Raw genomic sequence first — 26026 nt, 5'->3', positions numbered from 1 at the left:
GATGCACAATTACATCACATTGTTTTCATGTAAATTAAAGGTTTCAAAAAACATTAGTCGTGTTCACTACCTTCTTCCTAATGCTACAGGTCTGTACAAAATAGAGTGATGTAAAAACTAAGATATGGGCTTGGAAGTGCTCAAGTGTCACTATTTTAACTTACTAACAAGAAATTAGCCAAGTATTTAGTTAATTGTGTTGCTCGGTTGGTTTCATGTCTCCTACAGAACATCATTCATTACTGTGCACGTTATGTACGAGGACGACACTGACATCTGGCCTTGATGCAAAAAATACTATAACACTGTTGCATAAAATGTAAGCACTGAGTGAAACAATGCTACATGACTGCCTGCTCTCTACATATCAATAGAGGTAAGCGAGATAAATGTGATTTTATAGAAAGGTACCATACAGTCCTACTCTTATTATTCTTGTCTGCTTTGCCACTGAATGTTCTATAATCTTTGTGACTAATGTCTAACTGTGCCGTCATACGATGATATTGTCACCAGAGAACTAATAGTCGCAAAACAGTAATTCAGAAACATTTAAAATATTTCAAGGACAGATATTGTGTTATGTATTTTTACATACACAAATGGCACACAAATGTAAGAAGGGTTTAGGTGAGTTGAACTGGGATGTAGTCAGGATCATCAGTCTACTCACTGGTTCACTACAATCAACAACTTCGAAGTGGTGGAGGTCACGAATTACAGAAAATATGACTCGACCAACAGTTTGTGTTACAATGCCAGCATATAAAACCACATTTATAATTCATCAATGAAATTTGAGTCATACAGTGGGACAGAAAGTTATATTTGTTAAAAACAACGGTGATAATGATGAGGATGGCTGCTCTTAGTGGTGGTGATCAGCCTGCGATCTCAGTGGGTTCTGTCACCAGTTTGGAGCCATCCCAAACAGTCTTGAACTGCTCAGGGACGGGAAACTCCCTCTGTACAACACAGACAGGAAAAATACACATTATTGAAGAAGAAATGCACTAATATGTGCGTTAATGCACACTTAGAGTAATCTCTTGTCCTGCTCTTAGACACCCACATAGTCGTCGTCTCCTTCGGGTACCATGATGTTCATCTCAGAACTCTTGGCACTGACAATGTCACAGTTGAGGGAGTCTTTACTCAGGTAGACCTGGCAGCCCTCTGTCTTGTTTATGGAAATGGTGGGAACTGCACCCAACACCTGCCACAGAAAGATGCATCACATCTACATTCTTTAAGTTTCATTTATCTTTTAGACATTGACTAGCACACACTGCTGCAATCAAGTGTAATAAACATGATACTGTAAATGCTACCAGTATAAAAATATGACAGATGAGCCAATACTGAACCTTTTTATAAATGTTTTACTCACCTGTAACTGAATCGCCTTTGAGTTGATGATCTCCACAATCCCTACCACATTCTCAAAAACCAGACCCAGCTTCTTACAGTTGTCTGGTGAGACACATGGAATATTGGAAATTATAAGCAGATCATTATTTATGACCAAAAGTAACATTTTCAGGTCTGTTTCTGTCTGCTCACCTACTATGATTGAGTTAATTTTGCCCTTAATCTGCAAGGTGGAGTTGTTACAGCTGAAGACGTAGACCACCTGTTTTAGCTCTGTCTCCTCGATGATCAGGTCATGTTTCTGCTCAAAGTATTCCTGCAACAACATGGGAAGAGCTTCAGTCAATAATCCAAAATACCAGGTGGGAGGTTTGCTCTGATTGGCTGATCTCAGTGGATTTGCATGAGCTTCACTCAGTGGAGCTGGAGAAACTGCGATTGCATGTAACAGTAAAAAGCCCAGGTAGGGAGAAATGATTGAAAGTACTATTTTACAGAAACATCCTGTGGCAAAAATCCTGTACGGAGTAACAAAAAAAAACTACGTACCACCCTCCATTTCTTCCCCTCCAGCTCCAGCAGAGGGGGTCTTTTCTGGACGGCTGCTTTCTGTGAGCTCACGGCCCCCGGGGCTTTGTTTTTGGTTGGGGTTCCATGGGTGCGCAGATTTGGGTTCTTATGGGTCTTCTGATCATCTGAGACACGCTTTAGACCTACAGATGTAAAATGTTAGAAGGAATTATGTAGACACATTCATGGACCCCTCCACACCACCTATGAAAACATTGGCATAATGTAAAATGATTATTTAACACTTCAGTGTTCAACTTTAAACTTAACTTAATGTGAACTGTTGTGGACTCAACGTGTCATGATATGAAACAGTAAAACCTTCATTGTTTTAATGCCGCTACGCTGAACCCACCTTTAGTGATGTCCATGCCCTGGTTAAGCTGAGCGAACAGTGCAGAGTGCTGTGCACCAGCACTGCCTGTCTGAGGCAGGGGGTCATCGTCTGTGAAGACTGGAGGAGGGCCAGGTGGAGGTGGGGGACAGGGAGCACTGGGGGCGGCCGGGGGGTCAAACAGAGAAGAAGGAGCGATGGGGCCCTGGGGAGGTGAAGAACACCAAACTTTAGATGCAGTATTGTGCATTAAGGGTTTGTGGGTTTTTCATGAGAGAAGACAGAGACACAACAGATGTTTGTGGAAAACAGCTGTAGTAACACTGACGTCCAGCAGAGGGAGTAGAGAAAAGCTCCACAGCATTGGAAACTTTCCTTTTACATGGGGGGGGGGGGGGCTCACAGTGGTTTTACAATATACCAATAATCATTACTATATAGATTAAGTTAAGAACATTTTATTTCCCTTGAAGGAGCTGTAAATTTATTAAAGTCGTCTTAATCCTGTGTCTTTCAACACGTGCAGTAATTTTGACACTATGTTGTTTCAACTCTGTCAAACGTTTTATGATGTTTACACTGACTGGTTTATTCTAACGACTCCATGTTGTCTGTTTAGCGGCACCGATTCAACAAATGGACATGACATAGTCTTAGCAATGTTTGGTTGAGCAATATGAGCTTAAAGCGAAGTTCATCGAGTCGACTAACTAGTGCTCCTGGATATTACAGTCCACACTTACTAATTAAACACTTATTGTATTTAAAGTAAGTCCACAGCCATCTACTGACAACAACAGTGAGGAGACACAGACAGATTAGCCGTCCAAAGACTTCGCACAGCTGCCAGACACACACATCACAGGGTTTGAGACAGTTAAAATGTCATTTTACGCACTTCTGAGTACAGCTGAAGTTACTTGACCCTTGACACGTGTCGTTCGTATCATTACTGAACAATGCAGACCTGTTACACTCAACAGTTGAGTGCATACCACTGGATTAGAAACGGCATGTGTGTGTTCATGTATGGCTGTAAAACTGTCTGAGTGGCTCTTTGTTTAATTTCCTTGTGTGTTTATGCATGTATGCAAGCCTGTTGAAGCAGGGGGAAATTTAAGTTTGTGTGTGTGTGTGTGTGTATATATCTCTAATACCTTTGCGGTGTGAGCTTGGCCTGAACAACACATGTAATTTGGTCATTTGCGTGTGCACAGCTACCTCCATATGTCAGCCTGTGTGAGTGTGTGTCACTAAACTAGTCTGAGCGGCAGGTGACGACTGTGCAGATGGGGGACCAGCCCCGCAGTTTGGGTTACAGTGCAGGCCGTGTGTGTACACAGGCCCTTTGTCGGGGTTCCTCTATGAAGAAAACCTTCATTCAAGAAAACCCTGCGGGCCACCTGTTAGTGCCACACACTCCTTTTCTTCTGCACACACACTGCCCCCAACACACACTCGAGCCCTGTCGTCTGACAGCGGCGGCAACAGCTGAAACACACGGCAACAGAAAAGAAAACATGCGAGCACAGTTGTTGAACATTAGTTTAACTGAAGGCTTTTATCTAATATCTGCTGTTAAACCTTTTGGGAAATTTGCTGTGTTGCAGAGAGTCGCATATGACAGGTAAAAACTCAGGTACATCCAGGAGGGCGTTAGCTTAGCTTTGGTGTTGATCTTGTCACCGAACTCTCAGCAAGAAAGCAATTAAGCATATTTTCCATATCAAACTATTTCATTAAGAAAGAACACTTGGTTTCAGATGCCAAAATACAGACGAGACTCTGGCAAGTTTCCCTGAGTGAATAAAGATGTGAGAGACCTTTGTGTCTAAAAAGAGAAATAGGTCAAGTCTGAGTTGAAGGATTTGGTTTTGAGCCATCGTTATCTCTGGGATCTAGTGAGATTTGCTGAGGAGTCCCTGAGCAGACATCCATAAACAGGAGCGTGTGTGGGAGTGACAGAGGAGAAGCTCGTTCATTCATTCATGCTCTGTGCTGCAGTTTATATAAAATGTCGCTCCATACCTAAAAATGGAAGTGTACACAAAAAGATGCAGTTAATTTGAGCCTTGATACAAAAATGTCTTGGCCTGAGAATAGAAACTAAATGGAAACACAGTTCAAATAATTCATAAGTAGTGTAGGATCTGAGACCAATACATTGTTCATTTTGACTAGGTGCCGGCTGAATCTTTGTTCCTGATAGAGAATTGTGTTTACAACATAAGGTTAAGTTGAGAAAACTATTAATAAGTTAGAATATTGGTGTTTTATTAAAGAAGAAAACATTAACAGATGTGTTTTATGTTTCTACTCACACTCTTGCTCCACGCCAGCCCGGTGGTGTGATGCTGTTTGATGAACGACTGCATCTCGGTCCAGATTGACAGGTAGGAGCGCACCCAGTCCACGTGACGTCTGTCGCTGGGAGAGGAGGGAAGGAGGGCAGGAGAGCACAAAGGCAAGAAGATCAGATGAAAACAAGAGAGATGATAGGGAAGCAGTTAAGTAAGAAGAGGAGGGGGGAGCAAAAGAAGGAGGTGTGAGGATGGACTGGAGTAAAAGTTACTGCAGCCGCAAAAATCAAATCCATACAATCCATGTTTATACTATATTATATATTATGATATTGAATAAACTAAAACCGCAATGATGCAGACATGAAAGGTGATGTAATTGTTTTATAACTAACCATTTATATATTATATATAGATTGATTATTCCCGTTACACATCCTTGTGCCCTGGACACTTATTGCAAACAGCTTTGTAGACAGACAGTCCTTACGTTTCCTTGTAGTCTTTCAGGACTCTGTTGGTGTAGAAGGTGGCAGCATCGTTCATCTCCTTCACATACGGACCGGGCCTCTGAGTCTGAGAGTGAAGACAGTTCATTATAAACACTCTTATCTCACTGTCAGTGTGACAGAAGCACTGTGAGGTCTAACCTGTTCTGGGAAACGATCTGATTAACTGCACATTTGTCTTGATTCGATTGTAAAAAGCAGAAGAGCTCAGAGTGATATTTGGTACTTGGAGGGAAACTGTCCCCCTGGCACTGACCAGAGCTAATACAAGAGGTTTTTATTTAAGGACTCAAGAGGAGAAGCCTTTATCTGAGTCTAAATGATATTCATTCCTAAACTCAGAGGAGAGACTTTCTACTGTTAGGAAGAAAGATAGAGTGCAGCATCATTATAGCTTTTTCCAAAAGGTTAATTTGGCTATTCAAAGTTGATTGAAAGTTGAAAGTGTTCAAAGGATGAAACTGAAAACACTTTGAGTTTGTGGTTGTACACTTTTCTGTTACATGTCCTATGTGTATGCACATCTGTTATATACACAATACTGCGTGAATTTGAGTGGATGAGTATTTTTCCTTTACCACAGCGATCCAGCCTAACGCGGGGATGCTCTCGCTGACAGCTGAGAGGTGGTTGAAGAAGCTGCTGCCGCGGTTTCGTTCTCGGAAGTTCTGAATCTCGTGGATGTGATCTGATATCGGCTTCAGCAGGTCGTGAAGCTCCGTCTGAAGGAGAAGGGAAGAATGATGAGGAAGAGGAGAAAAAAAACCATGAATGGAGAAAATGTATGAGGATGAAAGAGGAGAGGGACAGTAGTAGAGTCAGTATTGGAAACAACATTGCATTTAAATTAAATAAGAAACAGCCACAGTGGATGTTCAACTTGTTTCAGCTACTTCTGACTTGATAACCCCAGCACTGGTTCCTCTACCCATGCAGCCTATTGTACGTGCCAGCTAGTAATTCCTAAACTAGGCTACAGGACAGTCGCTAATTTTATTAGCTGGAGTCTTTTTTTCCATTGGAACGTCCAGATCTCAGCTTCAGTTCAGCTCAGCTCCCATCTCCCCTCCCCATCGCTCCGTTCCTACAAACATTCCTCGGTTCACGGGGAGATCCCTGTGGCCTTGTAAGGCATACCGCTCCTGCAGTGTTTACAGTTTACCTATCACACATGCGCCTGCACACACGTAGGTTCACGAACACAATGTCTCATTGGTGAATTGTTTTACCAGCTTTCTTGTTTTGATCTGCAGTGAACTGGATGCTATGTGAAACATTTACTGTTAGTGAGCTGTGACAACATTACTTCTTTATTCAGATGGGAATTTGAGGGACACACTGCAGAGCACAGCAGCTGATTGATTACATGCATGAGCTGGTGTAGATGTTTTGATAATATCTTTTTGTGTACATTACTGATTTATGGTTAAAGTATCACTAGCACATGAGTGTGTAGTTTATCCCACGATTTATTTGTGTGTGTATCAGTGTAAACAAACACAACTTGGGGTAATTGTGGAATGTGTAAAGAAGTAGGTGTGGCGATGCTTTATACTGTATGAAATAAAACCAATTAAATGTTCTCCAACAAGTTCTTTCCTCAGATGCACATGATCTCCATAGGTGGAGATAGACACTCCTTTCTCTGCTCCTCTGACTCCTCTTATTTTCATTAAATCTATCTGCCTTTCAAGGATATCTGCCCTGTCCGAAGCAGACATCACACTGCGGCACACAAAGATCTAGTGTATTTGCTGAGTGGGAATGTAGAAAGGATGTCAGCTTACAGGCTCACAGCAAAACAGTGAACATAACTTTCCCATCAGTTAGTAGCTTCTAGTACAGTATTTGTGCACATAATAATTTCCTTCCACTGTTTCCTAATGATCATTAATGAGTAACTAAAGACATCATTACAGGTAAAAGTCAAGTATTTAAAATTGTAATAACATACAAAGTTATTAGCAGCCAATTGGACACTAACATTATAGTTAAGGACACATATAAGCAGCCTTGTTATGTTGCTGTAGAGGACGAAGATAACTTAGTTTCAACGTGCTGTGCTCTTTTGAGCTGCCTGGTTCTCACTACTTTACTTAACAAAACATGGCTCCCACTGACAGTATGACTTGAACTGTATAAGTCAGTGCCTAGGTCACAGAGCGGACTTCCCCCACATCCTAAGTGAGGAGCGATACATAAAACACCAGAGAAAAGGACTAAGAGCAATAAAAGCTCTTATCTGAAAAGGCAAACATTTACCATATTCCCACATGACTGTAACCAAAACATTCTGGCAAATTTCTGTGTTGGCAACATATCAGAGCAGCTCCCAGTGTGAGTTTTCCAAGTAAGACGCTTCAGCAATTTACCAGCTCAGGAACCGTTTCTAAAAACCTTTGTGGGAAAAGAAGCAGCTACATTCCTGAGAACGGACAAATCAACGTTGCTGTTTTATGTGACTCGTTGCGTTGAGCAGCTCTAATTTGTATGAAACAAATCCAGAGCACAAATAGCCAAGTATGTATAATGTCATGAATGTGCAAAGTTTTATTTTAATCAAATTGATTTATTTGCACTTCTGTTGATTCCTCCTCAAGAATTCGTGGCTCTCTGTACACCAACAAGTGGCTCTTTAACACTGAAGCGTGAAGCTCAAATGAGTGTACTGACTCATTACTGTCACAGACTGAGGTCCTCCCTGCAGACTGAAGGTGGAGGTGTCAGTTCAGCCATATCCTAGCTGAAGCAACTCACTTTTTGGTATTTGGAATGATAGCTCTTGCATATTTTAAAGTTAATTGTGGCTATTAAGTCAGCAGCTTGTTAACTTAGCTTAGTATAAAGCAACAAAGCAGTTAATTAAGCAGCTACCTTCATTAATAACTAATCTGCTTTGTCCAAATCTGGCAACATACACCTATATAGCACCTCTGAAGCTCACATTGTTTAACAACCGTAATGTGTGTTATTAAATGAAATTAATGTGAGTATGAATTACATAATGACTTGGAATATTTGAACGGATCTAAACAAAACACAATTCATAGTTACCATCACTATTCAGTCACATCTCAGCGAGCTATAAATATACTTCTCTGAATGCAACTATGTACAGGAGGCTGATGTGGACTGGAGAGGTGGCGAACACAGACATAAAGAGAACGAGCTGACAAAGGCATCAAAGGCATCGACTCACATTATTTAATGGGGAGTGAATGAACACAGTGTGTTATAACAGCACAGTGTCTGAGACCATAACTTCCTATACAAGCACTGGATCAAAGGGAGAAAAACTGTAGGAGGGTTTGTAGAACTGTGAAAGTTGACAGAGAGAGAGAGAGAGAGAGAGAGAGTGTGTGTGTGTGTGTGTGTGTGTGTGAACGTTCAGATACAGTCTATGGTCCAGATCCAGCAAGACACATAAGCACAATCACACACATCAAGTCAACAGGCTGCGAGAGAGACGGCCTTACTTTCTCTCTCTGCCTCTCGTCTCACACTCTTTTTCACACACACACACAGACACACACACACACACACACACACACTTGACAACAGATTCAAATATAGAACATGCCCATAAAAAGCCAGGGAGCACAACGGAGCTGCTCTGCAGAGAGAGGCCAGGAGTTTGTGAGCTGTGTGTGTGTGTGTGTGTGTGTGTGTGTGTGTGTGTGTGTGTGTGTGTGTGTGTGTGTGTGTGTGGAGAGAGATTTATGGGTCACGCTGACTGTGTCCTAAACAAGCCCGAGTTCTACTAAGTTCCACTAGAACAGATTTTCCTGAAGCCGTTTTCTGTGATTAGCTTTTTGTTTTTGAAATTTCACATTCAATTCTACCCACAGCTTTACTGACAAGTAGACTTTGTTCATCACCGTACTGCAGCTTAACGCAGCTGGTGTGATGATATAAAATAGGGCTACTGAGAGAAATTCCGCTTCCTGGCATGTCAAATGTTTTCCTGTTACAAACAGAGTGGGGATTTGTGGCACAACAAAATGCATTCAGGGGAAAATTGTCTTAAAAAGGACGAGTCCACCATTTTTCAAGTTGCTTCCCATGGTTCTACTTAGGAAAGTAGATGTACAGTGAATGAATGGTATTAAACTTCCCTCTCTTTCTGTATATTATAATATTGCCCTAAATACATAGTGAGAACTCCTCCAGATGATGTCATTTGGTTGAAACAGTTAGAAACAGAGAGACATTTTAACATTAGGAGGCAGAGGGAAGTTAAACACCATTCATATCCACGTACTGAAGAACAACTTTGTTCATGTTAATATCCAGGTCCTAAAAGTCTTAACAATTCATAGGCCCAACAATTTAATATTCAAGGCCTGGCAATATTTTTTATTCTCAGTTAGACTAGATATTAAGAGATGTGTCACTCAAGCCCAAGTCACAGCTGTGGCATCATGTTTGTGCTTTCACACCACAGAAACTCTCAGTGGCAGGTACAATGCTGGAGTGAGGATTAAAACAAACACAGGACTTCACAGGAGTTCATCAAGTTCTTTCTTCTCTTTATTTTCCTTGTTGTATTTTGGATTTACCCAGTGATGCCTTCACTTCCCTGTCCTCTCTGCCAGCCCGCCCCTCTCCTGGGTAATTCCCTCTCTCTCTGTAAAACCCTCACTCTTCCCTTGTTTGCATGTCTGACAATCCCTGAATGCTCTTTTCACCACCTCTCAACCAATGACCTGACAGACAGGGAGTAATCACTTCCTGGTGGGCTCTGTGGAACCATCCAACACACACACGCACAAACAGAAAGCCAATGGGATGATATCATATTGGCTCTCACACACAGTTTTCTCTACCAACCCTCTTTTTTTCTATACGTGAACATGCTGGGAATGTGTTGTATTAGCATTTTCTTAGTCAAAGAGCAGAGTAATCCCTCTGTGAACAGCCTGGCCTGCTGGGGAACACAGGAGGGGAGGACACAGGCCGACACACTAGACAGTTCGTTTATTTGTGAGGCTGCGGTTAAATGTGAAACATTTGATGCAATATACTGGTGAGTGTGTACAATCAAAGTTAAAATCCTGAAATATCAGTAAAATCAATGAGCTGCACATCAGCACAGTGGGAAAACTCACAGATGACTCGGTCAGGCCTTCCCCAGCGTGCAGCGAGGTTTTGTAACATGATGGCTACTAAACCTGATTTCTGTTGCTATGACTAAACCATTAAATGACTTTTATTGTTCTCTTAATGCAGCTGACTATTAAGTTGTCACATACTGTAAAGTAGACTCTGGAGGGAGGTGGGGTTTTGTCTACAATAGAGAGGCCATAGGAAATGAGGGCAGTTACAGATGGGGAATGACACGCTGCAAAGGTCCCCGGCCAGACTCAGACTGGGGATGCTGTGGTTCACGGTCGACTCTTTACAGTTCTAGGCCAGCAGGTTGCAAAGTCTATTGTTTTAGAGTCCACGACAGGCCTCAGTGTTAAATAGAAAGTGTCAGGATCTACTGTGGCATTGGCAAGTGATTTGGAGCTTTGTTCCCAAATCTGAAATCTTTAAATGAGCTCACAGTTAAAGATTTAACCTCTTAAAAACCACGGGTAGTTTTGCAGGGTGCTCTTTGTCCGTTACCTGTGCAGGCTCCTGGTGCGTGGCAGCTAATTTGAGGAAAGCTCTTTGAGTCTGCAGGGCGTGGTTCACCATCTCTGCCTGTTGATCAAAGTCAGATCCAGGTTAGGATTATAATACCGTATATGTAGCACGACACACTTAAACAACTTGTTACCACACTACTGTACATACTGAACACAGACTACATTACAGTTCCCAGGAATAAAATGTTTGGCATAACTTTCTTTGTTTACCAGTGAATTCTCATGTTTACTGAACTATAGCCAGTAACACACAGAGTCCCAGCTAGTCCTGTGTCCAGTGTGTCTGTGTGAGACCTCCAGTTGCAGGCCAAGGGAACCACCATGGAGGCTTTGTCCATAAAAGGAGCTCTGCAAACTTTAAAGGAACTACCTCTCGCTCACACACTCCCCCTCCTCCTCACAACGTGCGGTGATGGGACACAGATAGAGCTCTTTCTATTTCAAAGCGCTGAGAGAGAAATTGAAGTTTTTTTCTTTGTGTTTGCCTTTATTCCTCTTTTTTGAATCCCCACCACCTCCCTTGATGATTTGGAACTACTCCAAGGACATAACACAGCTATTATTGCCAAGTGGCTTACCACAAAACACAGTACACTTACAATTCTGGTGGGAGTACGGGTCATTACCAAATAGGAAAAGGTGCTCCACTAGCAGTTTGATAAATGGATGTGAGATCAAAGGTCAACCATACTCCCATCCTTAGCTTTGTAGAGGACAGGAAACTATCACACACACATGTAAAAACACACACAATGGACAATGGATGTCTGTACATACTCATTACTATCTTTCAGTTTTCCAGAGGTCTAAATAGGATCTAGGTTGGACAGTGCAGTCTGGCACTGAAGGACTGTGCTAGTTGCTCTACTGCAGTCCATCCGCATTCCCTGTAGAGAGGAGCTGAGATCTTTGTGAAGGGTTTTCATGGCTCTGCATGACCGATAGGAGAAAGCTACTTATCCTGTTTCAAGTAAGTTATAAGGTTAGAGCCTCTTTATAATTAACACTGAAGTTAAAGGGCTCATCCTGCAGTCAGTTTTTTAAAACTGCTTAATTAAACAATGTAGGTGTTGAACAATGTCAAATTCAGGACACATCGATGATGATGTAGCTGCCATTTCGTTTCAGTTTGTTTGTGCAATTGCTTCCTGAGATTAGTCGACAACTCGTCCTACTAACAGAGTCATGGCTGCCTCCATGTTGCACCTATTTTAAGTAAGTGCCCCTTTAGGCATAATTAACTCTAGAACAATAGCCTGAGAAACCTGTCCTACTGTAAGTGCAGATTGTTAAAACAGTAAAACAGCAGCGGTGGTGACATCTGTCTACCACAGCTGGTGCATCGTGTGCTTGTGTATGTTTTTGTGACACGTGTGTCAACAGGGTGCGCTCATCGTTCATCAGCCAACATCTGTGTTAAATAGGAAATTTATACTCTCAATATCTCGGGCGAGCACTCACATGTTTCTCCACCTCACTTCCAATAGCTTGGCTGTGATTCAGGTAGTCGGACACTGGACCGCCGAGGAGCACATCGAAGGCCTCCAAACACTGAGACAAACCTGAAACCACACAGACACATCTCTGCTCGATCGACACCACCGCCTTTTGAACTTTTTAACTTACGAGCTGAACCCAGAACCCCTCCGTCCAGCACTATTTAAGCACAGACTTGCCTCCATTGATGCCGTTGACACAGTCCCCGTTAGCCATACCACTGGACGCTTGCATGGTGATGGACATCTGCTCCATGCGAGTCACAGCTCGCTCCAGTCGCTGCATTAAATCTTCCATGGTGACAAACCTAAAAACAAATGTAGAAATTATTTTGTTGGTTGCGTTTCCTGATCCTATAGACGGATGAGTAATTTTGTGACAGTGTTTTACTTTAAACCCAACTCTTTGTCCAACTTCTCCTCCTAACAGCTCCAACTAGACCATGTCTGTAGCAGATAGTGAATTGGTCTTATACAGTATGAACACTGACTCTGTTTTTGGCTCCCTGGCCTCCTGCCACAGTCACAACCTCTGCCACTGAGCAGACTGGAAGACGCAGCCACTGGAGCCAGGCTGAGATGAAAGAGTCATTTAGTGCATTACCAAAGAAAAAAACATACTCGATAGATAATACAGTATCTTTATTGGATGGAAGTCATAAACCTGGAGATCCTCTTATATTTAAAATATAAAAGAAATATTCTTGTGACAATGCCTCTAATATTTTTACCTAGAGTAACATATCTAACATATCCTGTTAGATCACCTGCGGCCCGGGGACAGAGTGACGTCTGTGACCCTTTGTGTTCACCTGAAGATGTTTCCACATGTTTGCTGTTGAAGAATGTGATGCATCTGTATCATAAATGATCACACAGACATTCAGCAGTACTGAAAAGGTTTAGCTGCCTGCAGAGGTAAACAAACCTCCAACTGTAATCGAACGCCACTGAAATGCATTTGAGACAGTGGTACAGACCACATTAAATCACCTTCTTTAACACTGACCAGCCATATGCCTCACACTGTTTTTTAATATTTATTAGTCAACCGAGTGAAATTCAATCCAGCAACCAACTCCATGTTTACGCAAACTACTGCTAAGCAACACACACTTCCCAGTCTGACACCTGCTACCTGCATGTCTTTAACAACTTGTACAGTGATGAGAGTTATAGTTTGTTTGCTTTACAGAAGAAGATACAAATGCACTGTATCCTCTGCATTAACACTAGAGCTGCTGTATGTAGACTGGTCTGTTTCCCCTGTCTGTAATCTTTATAAATTATGCTTCGTAATTATGTGCTATGAGCAGCAAACATGTCCTGATGGGTGTCATCGAGTCATCTCTCTGGAGAATTTGCTCAGCAGTGCCAGATGCCTGTCGTAGGACTCAGCTGCTATTTCTGCTCTCTGGGTCACAACAGCTCTTAGGCAAGACCAGAAACCTGGAGAGGTGGATGCTGGGGGACAACGAGTGTGCAACAAGTCAGAGCTGAATAAACAAAGTCAAGTCTGCTGCTGCAAATCAGCTCGGAGCAGAATCGGATTCATTTAATTTTTTTAAAGTCTTTCTGTCTTTAAAGTAATTGTTTAAAGTTTTCATCAACTGATTAATCACATAAACTAGTTGTAAAGCAAAAGTGACAAAAAGGTTCAAGCGTCTGCAAAAGCTTTGAATGTTCCACATTAGAGGACAAATAAACCGCGAGAGTATTGTGATTAAGTTTAACATACAATCACTGCAATGCTCAAAAATAATGACAAACTTCATTTAAAAGCTCCAGCATCTGTCAAACAGCCAAACTCTCCATGACGGCTTTTCATACACACTTAATTTATTCAGCCCATCTGAAAAACTGAATGGAAAACAGCAGGTGGTGGTTACAGCTTGGTGCTGCGTCTGAGGAGTAGCAGATAAACAAGACTGCAGTCATATTCATCTGCCTGTAAATCCTATAAACTTGATGAAGTTAACACTTGCAGCACGCTTTGCCCCCACTGCCCCTATTCCTCCAGACAGGTGGGCCACAGCGCCTGCCACATAAAGTCCCCGGATCAAAAGCAACAGCTGAAAAAGCACATATGCTCCTGCAGTGAAAAGATATGACTGACTTCACGCTGACCTGCCATGCATCTCCCGAACCCTGCGGACTGCATGGTATCTGATCTTTGGGGCTATATTGGGCCACAGCCTGCGTCTGCTGCTGTGGACCTACTGTACCACGTTCAAACGTAGGCCTCAAAGTACATTTATTTCATGTTTGGTCAGAATAGTGTTTATGCAACACGTGCTGCAGCTGTTCACGCAGCCTTTAAAACAGGAAGCTGTGACATCAACAGTTTGTGCCTTTAGTGAAAGTCTTCTTGTGTGCACTTACAAAAAAAAATGCTGCAGTATCTTGGGTTTGATTTTAACAGGTTATCGTTATAAGTATGCACTCATAGCATTGTATTAATGCTTTAATTAATGCTCCATTTGGAAATTATTCTGGAGCTTTTCCAGCAGACTTTAAAGCTGAGTTTAGATGAACTCAACTTTTATTCCAACATAGAAGAGATGTGAAATCATCTAAACAGAGCTTGAGGTGAGATTGTTTTTCCAGCCAGTAACTGCTTGATGAACATCAGTATCTGTAACCTCAACACTGTGTTTTAAACTCACACTGGTTAATTACAGGCCCTCACACACCAAAAGACGAGGAGAACAGACGTTTCAAAATAAAACATGACTTGGCACTGGCGCGATGACAGCACCTCACAAATCTGATGCGTCATGGCTGGCGCCACAGTATCACGGCTACTTCACACAAAAACAGTCCAGTATTTAAGTCAAATCTGGTGGTCAAACGTGAGACAGCATGGCGCACAGGGAGCAGGTGAAGATGACTTTGTTTGGACATCTGTGCGCAGAGAGGAGCAGCCCCCCCCCCCCCGCCAACACCCCGCCCCGTCCTGAAAATCCACTAAACTTAATATTCAGTTAAAAAGTCGTCAGTGGATAGTGAACTTACCCTCCTTCTCTGATCCGCAGTAAATGTCTGTCGGGATGCTTTGTTGTGTCTGTCAGTATCCCGGGACGGATGTGTGGCTGCGCTGTTGCCGTGCGCTCCTCTCCTGCCTCCCTGCTCCGTCACTCCGCTGCGCACAGCGCCGGGACTCTTCCGGGATGTCCTAATTAAGCCAACACGGTGAACCCGACAGACACACGGCGTGCAGACACCAGGACCGTGACTCAGTGCGGCAGTATCTGTCCCAAAGGGCGGGCAGGCAACATGGCAGCCTCAGAGACCCCTGCTAAAAATAGACGAGCGATAGACGCTGGTGGCGAAGACGTCTGCCTGAGTCTCTGAGGGAAATTTACATATAGTGTAGTATGAGGATGGGAGTCATCGTCATCACTGCCAGAGTCTGACCCCACGCTTGAAAATCCCCGTTTCCAAATGTCCCTTAAACATGAGAAGTGCAGGACTTATTATTACACTATTATTATTAAAAGTAGGACACCACATCCTGGATGCTGAGACCCCCCAACAGGTGACCACGCTTCAGTGATCATGATCACTACACTGATTTAGTGTAAAGTTGTGTGATTTGACATAAACAGCTTTTTAAAAGTCTGCAGTTTGCATGTTCACTTCCCATAATGCAATGTGATTGCACTGTTTGAGAACAGGTAGAACCCTCCTGCTGTCCTGACTTGATGCCGGCCTTGTTTTGTCACCAGACAGTTATTTTAATTCGATTCTTAAAAATGATTTTCGAGCCATGTTACCTATTTATGTGACCCTGGAAAAAACATGAACTGGGGCACAGAGGGACTCTGAAATGTGTAGTAGTTCATTAACAAGGGAAAACGGAGCAAAATACTTTGTTTTACTTAAAAAACATTATACTCCATTAAACTCTCCACTCTTATGTCCACCAATCTGGCTAATAAACATTGATTTTTGGCTGTATTGGTGCTCAACTAGTCAACATAGCCCAGACGTTATTCAACAAATGTGAAGCATGAGTTACTTGTTCATTACTCATTAACAAACTTTAGTTTCTACAAACCCTTTAGAAGGTTAGAAAACGCCTAGAGAAGCACAGACACCCGTACAGCCGCCATCTGTTCAGTAGTCCTTCCCACTATAGTCTCATCTGAACATTTTCAAAACACAGCATCATCACTTTAATAAGGAAACATGTTTTATTTCACTATGTCATGAGATAAGCTAGCTGCTGATTCCCTTGCAAGGCCTTGCTGTAGCCATGATGTCATGGTCACATATGAGACAGTTTCGTGTTTCGTCCAAGACCATAAATCCTCCGCGGAGCCGGTTAAAAGAAGGCTGAGATGCAGCAGCACACTCTTTCTTAACATGACTTATTGATTAGAGAGCAGATGAATCATTGATAGAGTACTGGGAGACTTTATTATGTGTCGGTCGTGTCTGTGCAAACTGTGGGTGTGACCCGTAATGTGAAGCTCCTCAAGATGGTTTCACAATGAGGAGCAGGGCAGCATCTGACATACGTGGTGTGTTTGTCATCTCACAGCTGCAGCCGAACACACACAGAAAAGTGGACGCACGGATACAAGGTCACAAAGTAGAGAGATGTCTCACATTCACAAATCCTCCGTAAAAAAAGAAAAGGCACCAGATGTTTGAAATATAGAACATTTTATTCCAATTTGAGCAGGTTTTGTTGAAATTCTGAAGTTAGGTTTTAATATCAACAGGACCTTTGCATTTAAATAGTAATACTTTAACATGCCTTCATCCAGTGACAATGAAAAGCTTCATTAAAAAGTTTTTTTGTCATTTATTTTTCATATTTCCCTTACAAGAAATAGTTCAAGTATAAAAATTCCCAACAGTGTAAAATAGCCCATCTGATGAATAGTAAGCAAAAAGAAGCACAGCTACTGAAACCTCGACGACTATACATTCTAGTGGAGAAAGCAGCATTTTTGCTTGTTTTTGTCATAATTATTAGTATTTTTTCCTTCTCATCTAAACACAGAAGAGGCAGAGTACAATCTGTATGCAGGCCTGCATTTAAATAAAGTTCTTCCATACAAAAGGCATTAAGCTAATATTTAATGTCATGTTCTAAAGAATCAAAACAATAAAAAATAAAAGTACAGTGCACATAAAAGTATCTTAAATAACTCCTATATCAACATTTTTGGTTGAGTATGTTAATAATAATAATAATAATAGTTATAATAATATTTTTACTAAAACTACTCAATAACTTATATATGCCTTGAGATGAGTACATAATATTATTAATACAGTACCGCCACTAAGTTTCTAATCTCAGAGCGTCAACATAGTCAACCCTCAAAAATAAATATCTTAAATAGTAGATTTCTCTATTTTTTCTCTTAAATAGCAGTAAAAATGTAAGGCACACAGACCAACATAACATCCAACAGTTAACTCCGTCCTCTCCACCCCACCTGGCGTTCTTGACAGACATGAGGCAGACCAGTTGTTGGGGTGGCTTTGGTGAAAGTGTGTTTTTGTGAGTGTGTCCCTGACGCCAGACTACAGCAGCACAGCGGTGGAAGTGCTGACAGCGGCAGGGTTGAGTGACCGGGTGAGGGGCTCTGTGTTGGGTGGAGGGGGCGTAGAGTTGGTTCCCAAACGAGCCCGGCTGGGGATTAAAATGTGACAGCTCAAACAAACGAGCACAAGTGATACGTACTTTCCAGAGTGATCTGTCTGTGTGGCGCTGGAGCGGCTCGGTCCACCCCAACCAGCAGCTGCTCCCTCTCTCGCTCTTTCTTTCTCTCCATCCCAGCGGCAGAGAGCAACGCGACTGTGCTGTCTTTGTCTTTCACTGTCATGTGTGCAACTCTGGATGCATGTGTCGGTTTACGTGTCCAGTGAGTGAAACGTGGAAAAGCAACTGATTTAGTGTTTCTCATTGTCTGAACCTCTCTCCTTTTGTCAGTGCCTTTGTCTTGTTTGCTAAGTCCCTGTTTCAGTCCAAGAGTCAAGTCAGAGTTGATGACATTTTCAGTTTTTTTGTTTCGTTGTCTCCTGATGATTTGTTTGCTTTGCATAGGTCAAGAGGTCGAGACACAAAGTAAAAAAGGGACATTCAGCATCAGGAAAATAAAAAGGTAGTTCTTCAAATGTGTGTGACACAACAAGCTACGACTCTTCGACTTCCTGACAGAGGTCACATAATAATAGCTAACATGTTGGAAACGGTTCCATTTCCCTGATTATCAGAAAGTATTAACTTGAAAAAATGCATTTGAAAAGACGAAAAGAATGAGGAAAGCCCTCAATGTGTAACAACGACAATAATAAATATAAATGTTATGAGGGCATCAAATAACCAAAACCACCTGTGGAACGCCACAAGTGAAAAAAAAGAGAACAGTTTTCTAAACTAACGTTAAAGACAGCAATAGGACTTAAAGGCTTAGTTCAACACCTATACCAACCACAGGGATTAGTTCCTGCATTCTTCTCTAGAAATAAGTACTCTAGTACAATGATAATAGTAATGATAATATTCATAGTAATAACAACAACAATAGTAAATTACTTTCCGTTATTTGTTCTGCGACTTTTTTTCATTTTCTCCTTTTTTGGTTGAAGCACAGCAAGTTGGAAATTTACTGTAAAAAGTTCCCACCTCACCATCATCATCACCACTACCACCATCACCATCATCACCTTTTTAAAGCAACTCTGCCTCAGAGTCGCTAACACATCCACCCTTAAAGCTACTCTCTCTTCCTTTTCCTTCGCTGCTCTTTCTCCTGACCAACCAGCTGTGGCCAGGGGCAGGCCTCCTCTCTCGGCATGTCAGGTGGTTGCAGTGGCTGCTATTGCATGCGGTCAGCTTGCAGCTGCTGAGGCTGGTACTGGCTGAAGGCTGCGGCGGCAGCGGCGGCCGAACCTGGGGCGGCGGTGGCTAAAGGCTGTTGGACTGCGTAGCCATACCCAGCAGTGGCCACGTAGCCTGCGGCTGCAGGGGAGGCGGCGTAAGGATACTGCTCATATGCAGCTGCGGCAGCAGCACTGGCTGCAGCTGCAGAATACTGAGCATAGGCAGCTCCGGTGTAGTCGATGTAGGGGGAGGAAGCGGTGGCAGGCGCGGCAGCTGCAGGCTGCACGTGAGGGATGACCACACTAGGCTGCACAAAGGCCTGAGGATACACATAGTGGGCTGGGATGCTGTGGAACAAACACATATGAGGGGTTAGTTTGATTCAGGACCATAGACCAAAACCCCCAAAAAACAACCTAAAGTCCAACTCCATCACACTGCGGCCAAGCACCCTCCCACCACCCAGCCCCAGTCCAATCCACCAGTCAAGAACACCAAGGAAATGCCTGCTAGTAGGGATTAGAACAATATAGGGTTGCCAAAATAGACATCTCTCTGTGAAAAGAAGATTGGAAGATGAGGAATACACCCAGAGGCTGCATATTTAACCTCTGGGTCACTCAAATGTTCTGAAAATCACATCTGTGTAATTGCATTTAGAAAAGAGCGAAGCCTGGCTGTCGAGGTCATCTTCTTTATGGGGTACAACATGGGAACAGGTTGAGTTTGTAGATCAGTTTTCTGTTGTGTTGCGAAGACAAAACTACAGAGAGTGAGGTTATATGAAAAGAAAAAGGTAAGGAAGAGGATGTGTGACCTGCCGTTCATCTGTGGGTCACATGTGGATTGATTTGACTCTGTTGCTGTCATCCTGCCTGCTGGTGGGAGAGAGCAGTGGGGGATGAGAGGGGGGCTTACAGTGCTGGCGGCTGGGGTGGGGACAGAGGAGATGAGCCCAGGGAAGCATTGTGAAAATGTCACTGCCATTTTGACAGCTGGACAGTTTTCAAAAAGGGATGCTGCTGGCCATTTCCCCCTCTGTGTAGAGACAAAGCAGCAGGGAGGAGTCGGGACTGGGTCCTGCACCCAGAGGGATGTTTCAATTAAATAAACAATTATGAACAATGAGCGCATTCTGCCCTCTCACGTATTCTTATCCTGCCCACAGACTCTATAAGGTCTGGAAACTCAGTCGCACAGTGAGTATGAGGGGAACATCTGAAATTTACATGACTGGTACAGAGAAACATAGTGTTAACTTTTGACTGAAGAGGAAAAAACTCAAAAGCTTTAGCTGAATTAGAGTCTTTGATGAAAAAAAAAGCTCCTCTCTTCATGTTAATGTTCAATTTGAAAGTTGTTGCAGGGGACAAAAAAACTGTAACTGTATAAGTTTAAATGAAGCGAGCTCAAAAATCTGTTGAGAGACAAATAAAGAAACCAAATGAAGTCAGAGCATGAATCAACTCCAGGAGGTCACTTTTTGGGAGAATAAAGGTAGGTGCAGAAATTGTTAAAGAGTGAAAGGCAGGGTCTATCGTGGCAACCCTATTGTAGGCACGCCATTATCCAATCCAATCCACATCTCAACCGAAAACACTGGGCCCAGAGAAAAACAGGAAAAACATAACAACAGCGAGGTGTCAGAGAGGAAGAAATGTGTAAAAATAGTCCAGCTCGACTACACTGATTACAAAAACGACAACAACAAAAACGACACAGCACAATCACGCCACTGAAAAAACACAAAAAAAGAAAAGGGGAGGTAAAAACTGAGTAGAGATGTGTCACTAAAGTGTAAAGGTTAATCACGGCGAGATGTCTCAGCTCACACAAACTCACACGAAGGTTTGACCAATTTCTAAAAGCTTTCTAATACATTCATTAGAAAATCCCCAGAAACAGTATTTTCTAGGATGAGTTTACCCTAAAACTGGATGAATAAGGGAGTCAGGTGGAGAGCGCAGTGGGGAGACTTCTCTGATTTGTCATCTGAAAACACTGCGTTATTTACCTCCAGCAAACTCCTGACACACTGACTGTTCAGTATGTGCAGTATGAGTTTGTTGTTGGTTTGTCTGGTCCAACGCCAGCATGCAAACATACGGCATGTCCAAATACATGTTAGTCTAAATTACAATGAGATTATATCATTTAGTAATATGATCATTTAGAGTAAAGGTCACAGTGTATTACTTAGGGCAAAGCAACATAAGCATGCAGGTTATCAGTATTTTATCAGCTGCCCCTTCCTAAGTTGCCCTTTAAAAAAATGCATTCCCTCTTTGGAGATCAGGGATAAAATGAGAAAAACTAAACCAGCACAATAACTGAGGTCATTAAAGTTCAAAGCTAAATAAAGGTTATCGTGGTTATGTGCATGCTGTCCACTGATTTAGAGGACACACCAACTTGAGAGGTGAGGTAAGAGGATCTAAACCGCGTGAGGGGATGTGTTTGTGTGAGAGGCCGGCGGTGCACACCTGCTGATAGTTTCACTTCAAATATTGCAGGACTTGATCCACACATAGAAAGTTACTTGGATCGGGTTCGTTCTTCTTAGTAATGACTCTTAAATAGTTGCTGCATTTGGAAGCCTATTACTGACAAAACTACAGACCTAGAACAGAACTGGTTTCAAGCTTTATTCTAGTCAAGATTTGAAAGTACAATGAGTTTACTTTTATTTAATGACAGAAAAAGTGTTGAATTCAAAATCCTGACATATTCACACAGTTCTTCTTTTCTTTCTATTTTAAAAGGTGCTTTCACGGTGGTTTTACCGTACTAAACCAAGGGTCTGGAGGCTGTTGTTTGCTGAACAGACCACAAACGGCCTTTAAGGCAATTTTATGATTTGTAATTTTGGGCTATATAAAATAACTGGCTTGACATGACTTGCATTACACCGTTTCCAGAGGTGGGTTTAACAGGATAATGATCCACCTTTGGTTTAAATCGTTTTCCTTTCTCTCACTCTACATTTGCAGTTATTGCATATGTCTGGAGTTATTCTGTCCATATATCCTGCATTTATGGATCTGTTTGCATGCTCTCACATGCCGACTGATTGCTCCTCAAACTTTTTTGTGCTTGATGCTTTTCTCACTAATTAACCTCCACACATCTGACAATTGCATTTTCACCATGTGCTGATTGGAGGAGATAAACTGTAACTTAAGCTGTACATAGATGCAAAGGCAACAAATGAATGTTGTCCCTGAAAAACCCACTCTGGCCCTGTTTAAATGGCCTCTACACTGCTGTTACATGACAGAAAGAGACGGACCCCTCAACAGATCCCCCCACCCAGCACACACACAACACAGAGCTTCATGCGACTGCAGCGTCAGCAATTGGGATTTGTGTGGCACAATGGGTGCGTTTGTTTTCCTTAACACCACAAGCCCATGTGACGAAAGCTCACTGCGAGAGAATTATAGAGAGAGAGAGACATCCAGACATTTGTTTGTGTCACATTGGAGACTTTGGTGCGCTGAGCTGAGCTGAAAATGAGTTTGCATATGGACAGACAAAGCCAAACACCAACACAATAAGAGCATATACTCATGTGTACCAAACATATATATCACCAGAGATCATACAGCTCATAAACCCACAGACTTGTCATTCATTCATAAGACATCTACATCCACATTTGTGGCAGCACTACTTCACCATAAGATTGATATTTGGTCCAGAGAAGAACAAAGACAATGTGAGATGGCGATAGGACAGTAATGACTTGACAGAGGAAGATGTAGTGAATTTGTCACAAGTAAGAATCTATCAGTAACACCAGCAAGATGCTATGAGTACATGCAAATAGTGATGGATTTTGTTATTCTCAGGGATTTAAAGGTGAGAGTAAGAGGGACAGGAACAAAAAGGTGGCTAGGGTAAAAAATAAATAGATGAAACTCCACAGAGAAAATGTATCACTCACTCCAACAAGGCATGAAAACATATGAAACAGCAAATCCTGTTAAACAAAACAGGCCAACCACAAGCTAAAAGAATAAAAAAAACTTTGCTCTTTCGTTGCAAAGTTAACACGCTTCCACAAAAAAGACAAAGAACACCCCAAAAATCCAGTCAATCCAGCTTTTTTTTTTTTTTTTTGTAATTAAAGAAAGCACACGGTTTAGCTAACAACACCACTTCATAACCGCACACAAAGCTCTAAGTTCTACTAAATAAAATAAAAATAAAAAAAGTCAAAAGTCAAATGAAATCAACATACATGCATCTATAATCACCATTTTGAGAGCTTGTTTGTGTGTGTTTGACTCTACAGGTAATTCCTTTCTCTGATCTGTGATTACGTTTGCAGAACTATTCCGCAAACCAGCACAGTTAGTTTAACTGAGAGCGAGCCTGTCGAACCAGAGAAAGATAGATAACATTGAGTCAAGCTGGAAGTTTCCATCATCATTGTGCACTCAGCAGACACACACCAGTATGAATACACACTCAAACACTTTCACACGCTGTGTCTGGATTTTCGGTGGACATTGATAAAGAAACAAGGTACATACTACTTGTTGTCCATCTCTAATTATAAGACATTATTAATCACTGTGGATAAAACAGGTGTAAAGACAAGAAAAAACAAACCTTTAGACTAAGATATGACAAGTTAAACTGAGAAAAGGTGAAACCAGAACATGGTTTAAATGATCACTGTCAAATTTTGTCTCTAGATAAGCAATGACATGTTTATAAGTACTTACCCATAAGGCCTTTGGATGAACGCAGGGTGAATCTGGGGAACACCAAAGGTAAAACCTGTAAAACAGGAAATAAGTGGGTTAATTTCAAAAACAGTGAAAAAGGTCACTGAAACACTGTGAGTATACAACCTCCTAACATGTTCCCACATCTGCAGAAGCTAAAAAACAAATGAACCCTCTGGTGAAAATCAGAAAAGACTGACTTTTCTCGTTTGCAGCTTTAAAACCAACTAAGTCTGAGGTAAGAATGAGGTGTTTTCTATACTGATGATTTGATTCATGTTTAATGCAACTGTGCTTTTGAAAAAGTGCTTTCACTTTACTGATTCTTAATTACTTTCTGTTTTTACCTGGCTGCATCACCCGAGGTTTGGCCCCCAGATAGGCCAGGTTGACATTGGCCTTTCTGCCATCAATGATTGGGTTGGGGTCCTTACAGGCCCGATCTGCAGCTGAGCGGTCGGCCATCGTCACCTGAAATAGAAACACACACAAAGGGACAGAATTAGATTACTTACTGATTTAGATTACACTTAGCCTGAAGTGAGAAATAAAGAATAAATCATTTGGAGGGGAGGGGGGGATGTACATGTTTGTCTTCATCCGTCAGTGTAGCAGTGACAGCAGCAAGTATTTGGCAGCACACACATCCCTCGCCCTGATCATGGAGCCTGCTGAAGTGTCGATCCCACTATAACAACCAAACTTTATTTCTCTGCTCCTTTCTTTTCACATACTTTTGCAACTAAAGTAGCTAAAAGCAGCTATGGAGGGGAATACATAACACATTTAATGTCAATGTAAAACATTGAATTGTAAAAAAGCTCCAGTAAGTTGACTTGCAGTTAAGTATTTACTTAACAACTGTGCAACTTAGTCCTGGGTAAATATGTTACTTCTCAAATATGACTGGTGTCTGTCCAAATAAGGGCCCCATTTGGTGTAGAGCTCTCTCTTTGGACTGCCCTGTTATATTCATATTTATGCATAAGTCCATCTGAAGTATAAATTAATTAAAGTGCCACTAAAAAGAGGATATTGTAAACATACTTTCTCAGTAGCAGTGGTTGATTTGTGTCTCTATGACAAGTGGGAGCAAAATATTTTTCCAGCGTTGTAAACAGCTTTCAGATGATGAAACCAGTGTAACAGTTTTAGAAAACCTCTCTGTAGTAACAAGACATCAACATGAGGTTTTTCTCAGCCCACCAGAGCTGGCGGGGTGAGGGCAGCTCACTTTTAAACGTGTCAGGGCGCATACCAATGCGCAACAAGTTGGTGGGTGCGACATTGCAACAGAAGCCAGTGACAAATTTAAGCAGGATCTTCTTATCAAAACATAAACACCCCCTGACTGTGGACATATCAATGCTGCTCGCGATGTTGTGAAAGACAGCGACAGCCGCGCGTCCTCACAGAGACTCTCCATGACATTTCGCGTCAGGTTTTTTGGACTAAAATCATGTGTAAAACAGAATAAATGCATTATTGGGTGATACTTACGAATCCATAACCCCTGGACTTGCCGGTCTGCCTGTCGGTGATGACCACCGCTTCTTCAATCTCACCAAACACCTCAAAATATTTCCTGAGACTTGAATCCGTGGTGTGATAGGGAAGACCCCCGACAAAAATCTTCGTATAGGTCGTGTCCTTTTGCGTGGTGTGCATCGTTAGTGCAAAATACTATGGAACAATACAAAAAAAAAAAAGAGTAGTGCAATGTCTCCTTATCAATAATTCTTTGGATGAAGAGAGAGAAAAGAGAGATCAGCTGGCTCTGCAACTTTTTCGGAGGAGAAAACAAAACAAAAAGTCGACACAAATTAAGCCTGGAGGTAGATTTATCTTCCGACAGTAAATAGGGGAGTTAAATAGAGCGGATTGTCCCAGAGAGACCATCAGGTGTTTCCAGCTCTTCTTCGAAACTCTGCTGTCTAACTAAATAGGCTTGGGACCCATTCCTAAAAGCGCTGCTGCTAACTCCACCCAGCTTTTGAGTCCATCTCTGCCCGCCCACCCGCGCACACCAACAGCTGGGAAGCCAGCACAGGGACAAACACTGGATCTCCTTCACAAAAAACAGACCGGAGTCTGTCTTTACTACAATCACTGTCAATTAACCATCAGGGACCAACAAAAGAATAAGCTACCTTCAGAAAATGCAGTGTAGTTTATGTAGAGAATAATCAAACTAATAAACATCTGTTCGTTTTGGTCTTTACTGTCTGTT

The 26026-nt window shown here is 42.1% G+C and overlaps 2 protein-coding genes across 2 annotated transcripts; both read right to left on the bottom strand.

Annotated features, from left to right (window-relative positions):
• Positions 1-24: 24 nt before the first annotated feature.
• On the bottom strand, positions 25-15446 carry cap2 (cyclase associated actin cytoskeleton regulatory protein 2). Its single transcript, XM_026346584.1, has 13 exons — positions 15229-15446; positions 12394-12521; positions 12179-12279; positions 10695-10772; positions 5663-5806; positions 5066-5151; positions 4597-4702; positions 2297-2480; positions 1921-2084; positions 1564-1687; positions 1391-1473; positions 1073-1216; positions 25-965 (listed from the first exon to the last, which is right to left on the bottom strand). The coding sequence occupies exons 2-13, from the start codon at positions 12509-12511 to the stop codon at positions 882-884; spliced, it is 1416 nt and encodes a 471-aa protein (XP_026202369.1). The 5' UTR covers positions 12512-12521; positions 15229-15446; the 3' UTR covers positions 25-881.
• A 1772-nt stretch (positions 15447-17218) lies between these two features.
• On the bottom strand, positions 17219-25740 carry rbm24a (RNA binding motif protein 24a). Its single transcript, XM_026349999.1, has 4 exons — positions 25297-25740; positions 24144-24267; positions 23794-23848; positions 17219-19407 (listed from the first exon to the last, which is right to left on the bottom strand). Exons 1-4 carry the CDS (start codon positions 25462-25464, stop codon positions 19056-19058), a joined length of 699 nt encoding a protein of 232 aa, XP_026205784.1. The 5' UTR covers positions 25465-25740; the 3' UTR covers positions 17219-19055.
• Between the last annotated feature and the right edge of the window lie 286 nt (positions 25741-26026).

Source organism: Anabas testudineus, chromosome 11 (assembly GCF_900324465.2).
Source record: "Anabas testudineus chromosome 11, fAnaTes1.2, whole genome shotgun sequence".
NCBI lineage: Eukaryota > Metazoa > Chordata > Actinopteri > Anabantiformes > Anabantidae > Anabas > Anabas testudineus.
The sequence above is the reverse complement of the archived record's forward strand: the minus strand, read 5'-3'. Positions and strand labels throughout refer to the sequence as shown.